The sequence below is a fragment of the Coregonus lavaretus genome, assembly GCF_964263955.1.
Source record: "Coregonus lavaretus genome assembly, chromosome: 12".
Taxonomy (NCBI): Eukaryota; Metazoa; Chordata; class Actinopteri; order Salmoniformes; family Salmonidae; genus Coregonus; species Coregonus lavaretus.
This window is the reverse complement of record NC_139999.1, coordinates 1,482,964-1,498,777: the sequence shown is the minus strand read 5'-3', so window position 1 is coordinate 1,498,777 and position 15,814 is coordinate 1,482,964. Positions and strand designations below refer to the sequence as shown.

At 49.6% G+C, this 15,814-nt stretch overlaps 1 protein-coding gene across 1 annotated transcript in view; it reads right to left on the bottom strand.

The window, feature by feature from the left end:
• Positions 1-14,889, bottom strand: part of LOC311138545 (sarcolemmal membrane-associated protein-like) — a 189,627-nt gene extending 174,738 nt beyond the window's left edge. The window contains exons 1-2 of the mRNA XM_084173284.1: positions 13,405-14,889; positions 4,795-4,942 (exon numbers count right to left, since the gene is read on the bottom strand). Of these exons, the coding sequence (XP_084029410.1) occupies positions 4,795-4,942; positions 13,405-13,602 (346 nt within the window). The 5' untranslated portion in view covers positions 13,603-14,889. The remainder of the gene's footprint in view (positions 1-4,794; positions 4,943-13,404) is intronic.
• Positions 14,890-15,814: the final 925 nt, after the last annotated feature.

Here is a 15,814-nt window from a genome sequence, read left to right as displayed (position 1 = left end):
AGCAGGTGGTATGTAACGTTCAGACTATCCACACTCCAGTACAGTAGCAGGTGGTATGTAACGTTCAGACTATCCACACTCCAGTACAGTAGCAGGTGGTATGTAACGTTCAGACTATCCACACTCCAGTACAGTAGCAGGTGGTATGTAACGTTCAGACTATCCACACTCCAGTACAGTAGCAGGTGGTATGTAACGTTCAGACTATCCACACTCCAGTACAGTAGCAGGTGGTATGTAACGTTCAGACTATCCACACTCCAGTACAGTAGCAGGTGGTATGTAACGTTCAGACTATCCACACTCCAACACAGTAGCAGGTGGTATGTAACGTTCAGACTATCCACACTCCAGTACAGTAGCAGGTGGTATGCAACGTTCAGACTATCCACACTCCAACACAGTAGCAGGTGGAATATAACGTTCAGACTATCCACACTCCAGTACAGTAGCAGGTGGTATGTAACGTTCAGACTATCCACACTCCAGTACAGTAGCAGGTGGTATGTAACGTTCAGACTATCCACACTCCAGTACAGTAGCAGGTGGTATGTAACGTTCAGACTATCCACACTCCAGTACAGTAGCAGGTGGTATGTAACGTTCAGACTATCCACACTCCAGTACAGTAGCAGGTGGTATGTAACGTTCAGACTATCCACACTCCAGTACAGTAGCAGGTGGTATGTAACGTTCAGACTATCCACACTCCAGTACAGTAGCAGGTGGTATGTAACGTTCAGACTATCCACACTCCAGTACAGTAGCAGGTGGTATGTAACGTTCAGACTATCCACACTCCAACACAGTAGCAGGTGGTATGTAACGTTCAGACTATCCACACTCCAGTACAGTAGCAGGTGGTATGCAACGTTCAGACTATCCACACTCCAACACAGTAGCAGGTGGAATATAACGTTCAGACTATCCACACTCCAGTACAGTAGCAGGTGGTATGTAACGTTCAGACTATCCACACTCCAGTACAGTAGCAGGTGGTATGTAACGTTCAGACTATCCACACTCCAACACAGTAGCAGGTGGTATGTAACGTTCAGACTATCCACACTCCAGTACAGTAGCAGTTGGTATGTAACGTTCAGACTATCCACACTCCAACACAGTAGCAGGTGGTATGTAACGTTCAGACTATCCACACTCCAGTACAGTAGCAGGTGGTATGTAACGTTCAGACTATCCACACTCCAGTACAGTAGCAGGTGGTATGCAACGTTCAGACTATCCACACTCCAACACAGTAGCAGGTGGTATGTAACGTTCAGACTATCCACACTCCAGTACAGTAGCAGGTGGTATGTAACGTTCAGACTATCCACACTCCAGTACAGTAGCAGGTGGTATGTAACGTTCAGACTATCCACACTCCAGTACAGTAGCAGGTGGTATGTAACGTTCAGACTATCCACACTCCAGTACAGTAGCAGGTGGTATGTAACGTTCAGACTATCCACACTCCAGTACAGTAGCAGGTGGTATGTAACGTTCAGACTATCCACACTCCAACACAGTAGCAGGTGGTATGTAACGTTCAGACTATCCACACTCCAGTACAGTAGCAGGTGGTATGTAACGTTCAGACTATCCACACTCCAGTACAGTAGCAGGTGGTATGTAACGTTCAGACTATCCACACTCCAGTACAGTAGCAGGTGGTATGTAACGTTCAGACTATCCACACTCCAGTACAGTAGCAGGTGGTATGTAACGTTCAGACTATCCACACTCCAGTACAGTAGCAGGTGGTATGTAACGTTCAGACTATCCACACTCCAACACAGTAGCAGGTGGTATGTAACGTTCAGACTATCCACACTCCAGTACAGTAGCAGGTGGTATGTAACGTTCAGACTATCCACACTCCAACACAGTAGCAGGTGGTATGTAACGTTCAGACTATCCACACTCCAGTACAGTAGCAGTTGGTATGTAACGTTCAGACTATCCACACTCCAGTACAGTAGCAGTTGGTATGTAACGTTCAGACTATCCACACTCCAGTACAGTAGCAGGTGGTATGTAACGTTCAGACTATCCACACTCCAACACAGTAGCAGGTGGTATGTAACGTTCAGACTATCCACACTCCAACACAGTAGCAGGTGGTATGTAACGTTCAGACTATCCACACTCCAACACAGTAGCAGGTGGTATGTAACGTTCAGACTATCCACACTCCAACACAGTAGCAGGTGGTATGTAACGTTCAGACTATCCACACTCCAGTACAGTAGCAGTTGGTATGTAACGTTCAGACTAGCCACACTCCAGTACAGTAGCAGTTGGTATGTAACGTTCAGACTATCCACACTCCAGTACAGTAGCAGGTGGTATGTAACGTTCAGACTATCCACACTCCAACACAGTAGCAGGTGGTATGTAACGTTCAGACTATCCACACTCCAGTACAGTAGCAGGTGGTATGTAACGTTCAGACTATCCACACTCCAGTACAGTAGCAGGTGGTATGCAACGTTCAGACTATCCACACTCCAACACAGTAGCAGGTGGTATGTAACGTTCAGACTATCCACACTCCAGTACAGTAGCAGGTGGTATGTAACGTTCAGACTATCCACACTCCAACACAGTAGCAGGTGGTATGTAACGTTCAGACTATCCACACTCCAGTACAGTAGCAGGTGGTATGTAACGTTCAGACTATCCACACTCCAGTACAGTAGCAGGTGGTATGTAACGTTCAGACTATCCACACTCCAGTACAGTAGCAGGTGGTATGTAACGTTCAGACTATCCACACTCCAGTACAGTAGCAGGTGGTATGTAACGTTCAGACTATCCACACTCCAACACAGTAGCAGGTGGTATGTAACGTTCAGACTATCCACACTCCAGTACAGTAGCAGGTGGTATGTAACGTTCAGACTATCCACACTCCAACACAGTAGCAGGTGGCATGTAACGTTCAGACTATCCACACTCCAGTACAGTAGCAGGTGGTATGTAACGTTCAGACTATCCACACTCCAACACAGTAGCAGGTGGTATGTAACGTTCAGACTATCCACACTCCAACACAGTAGCAGGTGGTATGTAACGTTCAGACTATCCACACTCCAACACAGTAGCAGGTGGTATGTAACGTTCAGACTATCCACACTCCAGTACAGTAGCAGGTGGTATGTAACGTTCAGACTATCCACACTCCAACACAGTAGCAGGTGGTATGTAACGTTCAGACTATAAACACTCCAGTACAGTAGCAGGTGGTATGTAACGTTCAGACTATCCACACTCCAGTACAGTAGCAGGTGGTATGTAACGTTCAGACTATCCACACTCCAACACAGTAGCAGGTGGTATGTAACGTTCAGACTATCCACACTCCAGTACAGTAGCAGGTGGTATGTAACGTTCAGACTATCCACACTCCAACACAGTAGCAGGTGGTATGTAACGTTCAGACTATCCACACTCCAACACAGTAGCAGGTGGTATGCAACGTTCAGACTATCCACACTCCAACACAGTAGCAGGTGGTATGTAACGTTCAGACTATCCACACTCCAACACAGTAGCAGGTGGTATGTAACGTTCAGACTATAAACACTCCAGTACAGTAGCAGGTGGTATGTAACGTTCAGACTATAAACACTCCAGTACAGTAGCAGGTGGTATGTAACGTTCAGACTATCCACACTCCAGTACAGTAGGTGGTATGTAACGTTCAGACTATCCACACTCCAGTACAGTAGCAGGTGGTATGTAACGTTCAGACTATCCACACTCCAGTACAGTAGCAGGTGGTATGTAACGTTCAGACTATCCACACTCCAACACAGTAGCAGGTGGTATGTAACGTTCAGACTATCCACACTCCAGTACAGTAGCAGGTGGTATGTAACGTTCAGACTATCCACACTCCAGTACAGTAGCAGGTGGTATGTAACGTTCAGACTATCCACACTCCAACACAGTAGCAGGTGGTATGTAACGTTCAGACTATCCACACTCCAACACAGTAGCAGGTGGTATGTAACGTTCAGACTATCCACACTCCAACACAGTAGCAGGTGGTATGTAACGTTCAGACTATCCACACTCCAGTACAGTAGCAGGTGGTATGTAACGTTCAGACTATCCACACTCCAACACAGTAGCAGGTGGTAAGTAACGTTCAGACTATCCACACTCCAACACAGTAGCAGGTGGTATGTAACGTTCAGACTATCCACACTCCAGTACAGTAGCAGGTGGTATGTAACGTTCAGACTATCCACACTCCAACACAGTAGCAGGTGGTATGTAACGTTCAGACTATCCACACTCCAGTACAGTAGCAGGTGGTATGTAACGTTCAGACTATCCACACTCCAGTACAGTAGCAGGTGGTATGTAACGTTCAGACTATCCACACTCCAGTACAGTAGCAGGTGGTATGTAACGTTCAGACTATCCACACTCCAACACAGTAGCAGGTGGTATGTAACGTTCAGACTATCCACACTCCAACACAGTAGCAGGTGGTATGTAACGTTCAGACTATCCACACTCCAACACAGTAGCAGGTGGTATGTAACGTTCAGACTATCCACACTCCAACACAGTAGCAGGTGGTATGTAACGTTCAGACTATCCACACTCCAGTACAGTAGCAGGTGGTATGCACCTTTTCAGTTTGTTTACAAATATGCTGTCACAGAAGAAGCGATAATGGAAAGATAGCGGGCTCTTTCCAACACCGATGTGTACCCATATACTACACAACACACATTGTCGTGTACCATATACCTGACATCATCGTTGTGCGTGTACCTTTGCGGGTGTTCTCTGTGACGTCGACGCCGAACTGGATGAAGTCACCAGAGAGGACCTCACAGGGAGGACTCTCCTCCGTGCCCCGGCTCAGACGCTGGCTGTTGATAAACGTTCCGTTACTGCTCTTAGTGTCCTGGAGGTAGAACTGAAATACAGAGAGGAGGAATACAAGGTCACGATCCTATAGAGCCAGTTACAATTCTATAGTTTAGGGCTGGGAATTGCCAGGGACCTTACGATACGATATTATCACGATACTTTGGTGCCGATACGATATTCATTACGATGTTCCAAACATATTGCTCACCATATGTCTGCTGCAGAGGGACAAGAGAGAGCCATGACAACACAAGTTTGGAAATATACTGAACAAAATAATAAATGCAACAATTTCAAAAGATTTTACTGAGTTACCGTTCATATAAACAAATCAGTCTATTGAAATAAATTAATTATGCCCCCCCCCCCCCCCCCCGACGATCCCGCAGGTGAAGAAGCCGGATGTGGAGGTCCTGGGCTGGCGTGGTTACATATGGTTTGCAGTTGTGAGGCCGGTTGGACGTACTGCCAAATTCTCTAAAAACGACGTTAGAGGCGGCTTATGGTAGAGAAATTTAAATTCAATTCTCCGGCAACAGCTCTGGTGGACATTCCTGCAGTCAGTATGCCACTTGCATTGTGTTGTGACAAAACGGCACATTTTAGAGTGTCCTTTTTTTGTCCGCAGCACAAGGTGCACATATGTAATGATGTTTAATCAGCTTCTTGATAATCCATCCAACTGACAGGTGTGGCATATCTTGGCAAAGGAGAAATGCTCACTAATAAGGTATGTAAACAAATTTGTAAACAAAATGAGAGAAATAAGCTTTTCGTGCGTTTGGACAATTTCAGGGATCTTTTATCTTAGCTTATGAAACATGGGACCAACACTTTACATGTTGAGTTTATATTTTTGTTCTGTATAGAATGAAAAATTAAGGCTGATGTTCTGTGGTCAGAGAAGATAGGACGGACACCCGCTACATTATCAGCACGGTCTGGTTTGTCCTTCAAGCAGCGAGAGGGCTTAACTGTAAGTCGCTCTGGATAAGAGCGTCTGCTAAATGACGTAACTGTAAATGTAAATGGATATAGTCTACTGCTTTTTAAAGCAGTACTAGCAGGAAGAGCAAGACTGCATTTCAAGTAAGGGGTGTGTCTACATTCAACTCTAGGCCTGCTGCACCTACAATGCTGTTCAAACTAAGACGTTCAGGTTAATCCCTAGCAACAAGAAGCACAACATGGCACAGACACCTAACTTATAAAACAGCCATTTAAATCTACTTCCGACTAAGTTTCCCAGGGATTTGAGGGAGAGGACTGGGTTATAGCTGCCCCGAAATCAGTTTAACAAACGTACTAGTTGATTATGTAGGCCTACTGATGTGGAGTGGGTGGAGGACAGTAACAGGTATGGTAAACATTCAGAGATAACCACACATTATCTGGCTGTCAACGTTTTAATCACGTTGACCCACTGACATGACCTAGTCCAACTGAAGCCCAGGGTTTCTCAGGTTGGCCGATGTGTGCCAACTGTGCTAAACTGTACCCAGTCCAGGACTCACTGATCGGATGGGTTTCTCAGGTTGGCCGATGTGTGCCAACTGTGCTAAACTGTACCCAGTCCAGGACTCACTGATCGGATGGGTTTCTCAGGTTGGCCGATGTGTGCCAACTGTGCTAAACTGTACCCAGTCCAGGACTCACTGATCGGATGGGTTTCTCAGGTTGGCCGATGTGTGCCAACTGTGCTAAACTGTACCCAGTCCAGGACTCACTGATCGGATGGGTTTCTCAGGTGACCAGGAAGTCCGGTGAGATGAGATGAACCAATACCAGCCCTCTAACTTTCCACTCACAACACTGCCCTGTGAAAGTAACATCAACGCCTGACAACTACAACCTTTTCGTCAAGGAAAACTGTAGCTCAGCTGGTAGAGCATGGCGCTTGTAACGCCAGGGTAGTGGGTTCGATCCCCGGGACCACCCATACGTAAAAAAGTATGCACACATGACTAAGTCGCATTGGATAAAAGCATCTGCTAAATGGCTTATTATTATTATCAAACCTAAACCTATTCTTGGGTGTGTGAATCACGTGCAGCTTCTACTACAGAACTGGATTGATGTTCATGTGGGTACATGAGAAAGGCCTTGGGGGAGGTATGTAATGCATGTAGGGTGGGGTGCCGTCTTGGGTTGTCAATCTAGCAGGCAGCTGGGGGTGTACGTTTGTTTTGTATGTTGGTCTTGCATTAACCGTCTTTATCCAGGCTCATTAGCTTTCTGAGATCCTTAGAGATTTCCTAGCAACTGTGGCCCAGGCAATTTGCAGTGGTATTCAAAGTCCCCAAAACGTTTAAAATGTTTGAGAGAGAGATTTAGAAAAATACTTTTTTATTGAGTAAATGTATTTATTGGTTCCTTTTCATTTTGATAAGAGATGAAAATACAATTAATTTAAGGTTATTGGTTGATATAAAAATCAAACTGTAGAGTTTAGATTAGATTTGGGTCGCAAATAAATTATTGGGGGGAAAATGCACTACTTTGACCCATGGGGAATAGAATGCCATTTGGGAAGCAGACTATAAACCTCCCCTGGATGTCCGGGAAGCAGACTATAAACCTCCCCTGGTTGTCCGGGAAGCAGACTATAAACCTCCCCTGGATGTCCGGGAAGCAGACTATAAACCTCCCCTGGATGTCCGGGAAGCAGACTATAAACCTCCCCTGGATGTCCGGGAAGCAGACTATAAACCTCCCCTGGATGTCCGGGAAGCAGACTATAAACCTCCCCTGGATGTCCGGGAAGCAGACTATAAACCTCCCCTGCATGTCCCACGTTCTTATTTATTTAGGAGTTTAACACACAAAGCTGGTGACTGATGTGGTGTACTCCTCAATGCCATCGGATGAATCCCGGAACATATTCCAGTCTGTGCTAGCAAAACAGTCCTGTAGTTTAGCATCCACGTCATCAGACCATTTCCGTATTGAGAGCTTTACTGGTACTTCCTGTGTGAGTTTTTGCTTGTAAGCAGGTATCTGGAAGACATTCAATTCTCTGGCAACAGCTCTGGTGGACATTTCTGCAGTCAGCATGCCAATTGCGCACTCCCTCAAAACTTGAGACGTCTGTGGCATTGTGTTGTGTGATAAAACTGCACATTTTAGAGTGGCCTTTTACTGTTACCAGCACAAGGTGCACCTGTGTAATGATCATGCTGTTTAATCAGCTTCTTGATATGCCACACCTGTCAGGTGGATGGATTATCTTGGCAAAAGATAAATGCTCACTAGCAGGGATGTAAACAAATTTGCACACCAACTTTGAGAGAAATAAGCTTTTTGTGCATATGGAACATTTCTGGGATCTTTTATTTCAGCTCATGAAACATGGGACCAACACTTTACGTTGCGTTTATATTTTTGTTCAGTATAGTTTGGTCTACAGCTTATCATGAGGTATTCTAACTCAGGCGAACAGAACATCGAAACGTCCTTAATATTAGAGATTGTGCTCCACCAGCTGTTGTTAACGAAGAGACACCCCTCCCCCCTAACCTTAACCTGCAGTATGGTCTTGAAGATGCATAGAAAATCCAGCTAGCTGTATATTAGTTATGTCCTTGTTTAACCACGACTCAGCGAAACATAGGAGATTACAGTTCTTCAGGTCCTGTTGATGGGATGGTCTTAAACGCAGCTCATCCAGTTTGCCCTCCAGTGATTGTACGTTCGCCAACAGAAAGGAGGGTAGAGGTGGATTATTTATTCGCCAACATAGTTTTGCCAGTCACGTGCCCAAGACCCTGTCTAAATCCCCATCACCCAGTCACGTGCCCAAGACCCTGTCTAAATTCCCATCACCCAGTCACGTACCCAAGACCCTGTCTAAATCCCCATCACCCAGTCACGTGCCCAAGACCCTGTCTAAATCCCCATCACCCAGTCACGTACCCAAGACCCTGTCTAAATCCCCATCACCCAGTCACGTGCCCAAGACCCTGTCTAAATCACCATCACCCAGTCACGTGCCCAAGACCCTGTCTAAATCACCATCACCCAGTCACGTGCCCAAGACCCTGTCTAAATCCCCATCACCCAGTCACGTGCCCAAGACCCTGTCTAAATCACCATCACCCCGTCACGTGCCCAAGACCCTGTCTAAATCACCATCACCCAGTCACATGCCCAAGACCCTGTCTAAATCACCATCACCCAGTCACGTGCCCAAGACCCTGTCTAAATCACCATCACCCAGTCACGTGCCCAAGACCCTGTCTAAATCACCATCACCCCGTCACGTGCCCAAGACCCTGTCTAAATCCCCATCACCCAGTCACGTGCCCAAGACCCTGTCTAAATCACCATCACCCAGTCACGTGCCCAAGACCCTGTCTAAATCCCCCAGTCACGTGCCCAAGACCCTGTCTAAATCCCCATCACCCAGTCACGTGCCCAAGACCCTGTCTAAATCCCCCAGTCACGTGCCCAAGACCCTGTCTAAATCACCATCACCCAGTCACATGCCCAAGACCCTGTCTAAATCACCATCACCCCGTCACGTACCCAAGACCCTGTCTAAATCACCATCACCCCGTCACGTGCCCAAGACCCTGTCTAAATCCCCATCACCCCGTCACGTGCCCAAGACCCTGTCTAAATCACCATCGCCCAGTCACATGCCCAAGACCCTGTCTAAATCACCATCACCCAGTCACGTGCCCAAGACCCTGTCTAAATCACCATCACCCCGTAGCCACTCCCATCCGTAGCCATGAAATGCTTTGAAAGGGTGGTCATGTCTCACATCCCAGAACCACTCCAATTCTCATACCGCCCCAACAGATCAACGGATGACGCAATCTCTATTGCGCTCCACACTGCCCTCTCCCACCTGGAGAAGAGGAACACCTATGTGGAGAATGCTGTTCACTGACTACTGTCCAAGCGCATCACTAAGCTGAAGACCCTGGGACCGAACACCTCCCTCTGCAACTGGATCCTGGACTTCCTGACGGGCCGCCCCCAGGTGGTAAGGGTAGGCAACAACACATCTGCCACGCTGATCCTCAACATAGGGGCCCCTCAGGGGTGCGTGCTGAGTCCCCTCCTGTACTCCCTGTTCACCCATGACTGCATGGCCAAGCATGACTCCAACACCACCATTAATTTGCAGACACAACAGTGGTAGGCCTGATCACCAACGACGATGATACAGACTATAGAGAGAAGGTCAGAGACCTGGCCGTGTGGTGCCAGGACAACGTCTTCCTCAACATCAGCAAGACAAAGGAGCTGATCATGGACTACAGGAAACGGAGGGCCGAGCACGCCCCCAGTCACATTGACGGGGCTGTAGTGGAGTGGGTTGAGAGCTTCAAGTTCCTCGGTGTCCAAATCACTAAGGATCTATCATTGTCCACACACACCCACACAGTCGTGAAGAAGGCACGACAACGCCTCTTCCCCCTCAGGAGGCTGAAAAGATTTGGCGTGGGCTCTCAGACCTCAAAGGTTATACAGCTGCACCATTGAGAGCATCTTGACTGGCTGCATCACCGCCTGGTATGGCAACTGCTTGGCATCCGACCGCAAGGCGCTACAGAGGGTAGTGCGTACGGTCCAGTAAATCACTGGGGCCGAGCACCCTGCCATCCAGGACCTCTATACCAGGCGGTGTCAGAGGAAGGCCCTAAAAATTGTCAAAGACGCCAGCCACCCAAGTCATAGACTGTTCTCTGCTACTACATGGCAAGCGGTACTGATGCACCAAGTCTGGAACGAACAGGACCCTGAACAGCTTCTAACCCTGTGCCATTAAACCCCTACAACTCATCCAGAATGCCGCAGCCCGTCTGGTGTTCAACCTTCCCAAGTTCTCTCACGTCACCCTGCTCCTCCGCACACTCCACTGGCTTCCAGTTGAAGCTCGCATCTGTTACAAGACCATGGTGCTTGCCTATGGAGCAGTGAGGGGAACGGCACCTCCGTACCTTCAGGCTCTGATCAGTCCCTACACCCAAACGAGGGCATTGTGTTCTTCCACCTCTGGCCTGCTGGCTCCCCTTCCTCTGCGGAAGCATAGTTCCCGCTCAGCCCAGTCAAAACTGTTCGCTGCTCTGGCACCCCAATGGTGGAACAAGCTCCCTCACGACGCCAGGACAGCGGAGTCACTCACCACCTTCCGGAGACATTTGAAACCCCACCTCTTTAAGGAATACCTGGGATAGGATAAAGTAATCCTTCTACCCCCCCCCCCCCCCAAAAAAAAAAATAAGATATTGTAAAGTGGTTATCCCACTGGCTATAGGGTGAATGCACCTATTTGTAAGTCTCTCTGGATAAGTGTGTCTGCTAAATAACGTAAATGTAAATGTAACCCCAAGCCATAAGACTGATAAATATTTAACCAAATAGCTACCCGGACTATATGCATTGACCCTTGTTGCAACAACTTTGACTCATCACATACGCTGCTGCTACTATTTATTAGTAGGATAGGGGGGGTGGAAGGGAGGTGAGGGTAGGTGGAAGGGAGGTGAGGGTAGGGGGGGGTGGAAGGGAGGTGAGGGTAGGGGGGGTGGAAGGGAGGTGAGGGTAGGGGAGGTGGAAGGGAGGTGAGGGTAGGGGGGGGGTGGAAGGGAGGTGAGGGTAGGGGGGGGGTGGAAGGGAGGTGAGGGTAGGGGGGTGGGAAGGAAGGGAGGTGAGGGTAGGGGGGTGGGAAGGAAGGGAGGTGAGGGTAGGGGAGGTGGGAAGGAAGGGAGGTGAGGGTAGGGGAGGTGGGAAGGAAGGGAGGTGAGGGTAGGGGAGGTGGGAAGGGAGGGAGGTGAGGGGAGGTGGGAAGGGAGGGAGGTGAGGGTAGGGGGGTGGGAAGGAAGGGAGGTGAGGGTAGGGGGGTGGGAAGGAAGGGAGGTGAGGGTAGGGGGGTGGGAAGGAAGGGAGGTGAGGGTACGGGGGTGGGAAGGAAGGGAGGGTAGGGGGGGGTGGAAGGGAGGTGAGGGTAGGGGGGGGTGGAAGGGAGGTGAGGGTAGGGGGGGTGGAAGGGAGGTGAGGGTAGGGGAGGTGGAAGGGAGGTGAGGGTAGGGGAGGTGGAAGGGAGGTGAGGGTAGGGGGGGTGGAAGGGAGGTGAGGGTAGGGGAGGTGGAAGGGAGGTGAGGGTAGGGGGGGGTGGAAGGGAGGTGAGGGTGGGGGTGGGAAGGAAGGGAGGTGAGGGTACGGGGGTGGGAAGGAAGGGAGGTGAGGGTAGGGGAGGTGGGAAGGGAGGGAGGTGAGGGTAGGGGAGGTGGGAAGGGAGGGAGGTGAGGGTAGGGGGGTGGGAAGGAAGGGAGGTGAGGGTAGGGGGGTGGGAAGGAAGGGAGGTGAGGGTAGGGGGGGTGGAAGGAAGGAAGGAAGGGAGGTGAGGGTAGGGGGATGTGGAAGGAAGGAAGGGAGGTGAGGGTAGGGGGGGTGGGAAGGAAGGGAGGTGAGGGTAGGGGGTGGGAAGGGAGGTGAGGGTAGGGGGGTGGGAAGGGAGGTGAGGGTAGGGGGGTGGGAAGGGAGGTGAGGGTAGGGGGGTGGGAAGGGAGGTGAGGGTAGGAAGGGAGGTGAGGGTAGGGGGAGTGGAAGGGAGGTGAGGGTAGGAAGGGAGGTGAGGGTAGGGGGGGTGGAAGGGAGGTGAGGGTAGGGTAGGAAGGGAGGTGAGGGTAGGGGGGGTGGAAGGGAGGGAGGTGAGGGTAGGGGAGGTGGGAAGGGAGGTGAGGGTAGGGGGGTGGGAAGGAAAGGGGGGTGGGAAGGAAAGGGAGGTGGGAAGGAAAGGGAGGTGAGGGTAGGGGGGGTGGAAGGGAGGTGAGGGTAGGGGGGTGGGAAGGAAGGTGAGGGGTAGGGGAGTGGGAAGGAAGGTGAGGGTAGGGGAGTGGGAAGGAAGGTGAGGGTAGGGGGGTGGGAAGGAAGGTGAGGGTAGGGGGGTGGGAAGGAAGGTAAGGGAGGTGAGGGTGGGAAGGGAGGTGAGGGTGGGAAGGGAGGTGAGGGTAGGGGGGTGGGAAGGAAAGGGAGGTGAGGGTAGGGGGGGATAAGGGAGGTGAGGATAGGGGGGGTGGGAAAGAAGGTGAGGGTAGGGGGTGGGAAGGAAAGGGAGGTGAGGGTAGGAAGGAAAGGGAGGTGAGGGTAGGGGGGAGGGAGGTGAGGGTAGGGGGGAGGGAGGTGAGGGTAGGGGGGAGGGAGGTGAGGGTAGGGGGGAGGGAGGTGAGGGTAGGGGGGGAAGGGAGGTGAGGGTAGGGGGGGAAGGGAGGTGAGGGTAGGGGGGGAAGGGAGGTGAGGGTTGGGAGGGAGGTGAGGGTAGGGGGGGTGGGAAGGGAGGTGAGGGTGGGAGGGAGGGGAGGGAGGTGAGGGTGGGAGGGAGGTGAGGGTAGGAAGGGAGGTGAGGGTGGGAAGGGAGGTGAGGGTGGGAAGGGAGGTGAGGGTAGGGGGGGTGGGAAGGGAGGTGAGGGTAGGGGGGGAGGTGAGGGTAGGGGGGGAGGTGAGGGTGGGAAGGGAGGTGAGGGTGTTAGCTGACTGGTTGAGAGTAGGACTCACCTTGCCAGTCTTGTGATCGAACCAGACCAGGGCATGGTTCCGTGACAGAACCTTGCAGTCGAACGTCGCATTGTTCTGAGCGGGTCGGCATCGCGCCACAGAGCGCCCGATCTTGACTGGCTCGTCCAGGTAGACATGACGGTCCTGAAAAGGGTGTGAATTCGGACGGCAGGAGAAGACGGCCAGCGCTGAAGGCATTGATATTGTCTTGGGAGTGTTACTCCAACCAGCGATGAAAGACAAGGTTTCTTGATCCAGAATGACTAACTTCCTCGGCTGTTGTGTTAAACCATGTAACCTGGCTATTCTATTTTAATTTAGGCACTACTAGCGAGCTAATCATTTTGACGTGTTCTTCTTTTGATTCAACGAGACACGTAAAACCTCCTGTATAAACGTAACAATTACAAAATAAATATGTCTATCTTTCTACATTACGTCCAGTGAATGACTCAACACGACTACGTACAGGCCACAATACAGCACAGCCACAATCATATGACGATAGTAACAATCTAGAAAATATCTTCCCACGTCCATCAACATGTCTAGCGAGAGAAGCTATATTATGCCGCGCAGGTTAGCGGCAGGCAGCTAATCTTTAGCCCATCGGATAAATCCAGATAGCTAGTTCACACAATGTATCTGACCAAGGCTCGGTGTCCTATCCCTGCGCCTGCTGATGATACGGCTAGCCATTGAAACACACCCGCGGCTTAATAGGTCGTCAATAAGTGTTTTTTTCCATAGAGACTGAGTTAATATTAAGTTGTTTACCATACCCACTATGGACAGGTGGGAAATAGTGAGTATCTGAGGTTGTTTGCTAGCTAAAGGGCTACTAGCTAATGCAACCTCTAGCCACTCCCAACTCAGGCAGGCTAGCAGGCTAATATTGAGTTTCAGGGCCCCAAACAGCAACAAATCATTCTAATCGTCAAGCATAATGTTTCCAAACAGCTTCAAAGACAAACCTTAAAACTAAAACGAGTATTATAGAGGTAAGTAGAGATGGATAGGCCTCGTGCAATAACACCGTTAGTTATAAAAAGTAGCTAGCTATATGGCTAGTTAAGCTAACGCGCTAAGAACTTGTCATTTAGCTGGAACAGTAGTCGAGCCTCTTCGGGTGAATAGTCGTGATCAACTGGAAACGCCTGGATGGTGTTACTTTAGGCAAAATGGTGTTATTTTGACAAGCAACTCAAAACGAGTATGCAGTAAACTGGCCTCCTTTCAAAAGTTGACGTTAGCCGAGTCGGAAAGAGGCTAGGTGGTTAGCTGACTGACAGAGCAGACGCTGGCGCATCACCTGTCCAGTAATCTTCTGAAGATTCCAAGAAAAAACATGTTGCGTCGATGTTATAAAATGTCAGTCGAAACACCATCGATCGCAAAAATGTTTCAATTGCAGCTTTCCTTTAGTTTGAACTGGGTAAACCGTCTCCGTCAGTATCCGCCGCCATACTCTACATAACAAACACTAAACCACCGTCCCGCCCAACGGCATTCAGCGCACGCGACATGCACATGACGTCATTGGAGGCAGGAAGTTGACGAACTGCGGTCCAATCAAAAGAGACATGAATGGCACGCTGCAGCGTCCTCTGGAGCTCCGCTGGTAGAGCACGGCGCTGGTAACGCCCAGGGTAGTGGGTTCGATCCCCGGGACCACCCATACGTAAAAATGTATGCACACATGACTGTAAGTCGCTTTGGATAAAAGCGTCTGCTAAATGGCTTATTATTATTATGCATCCGGTTTGCAGTTGTCACTAGTTACCACAGCCACAAAGTCAAATTTGGCTAAATCTTTAAAATATAGGAGATAAAAAAAATAAAAAATAAGCTTTTGTCTTAATTTAAGGTTAGGTTTAGATTTTAAGAAGATAAATTGACTTCCTGTTTCGGTCGCATGGAGTGAGCACGGAACGCTGAGCCCCCGCTTAAATGTGAATTTACAAGAAGATTCTAAATCTAATCTATTTAATTTATCTGAATTTAGGTAACATTAACGAGTTTCTGTCCCGCGTAAACGGGACAAACAGAAGAAAGAACAATGATCAGAAACCGCAATGGAGGGCACCTATTGCACATTGACTAGAAACCGGGTGGTATACGCTGCAAATTGCAAAGTGGTTTGAGGAGAACACTTACATTTTGTCAAGGCGGAGATGAATGGCGGAGACGCTCACGGAGATGAATGGCGGAGACGCTCACGGAGATGAATGGCGGAGACGCTCACGGAGATGAATGGCGGAGACGCTCACGGAGATGAGTGGCGGAGACGCTCACGGAGATGAGTGGCGGAGACGCTCACGGAGATGAATGGCGGAGACCGAGGCGCGCGTGGACCACAGTAGATGCATCAATTTAGGCTGCAAGAGTAGGTCACAATCACAGACTGCCA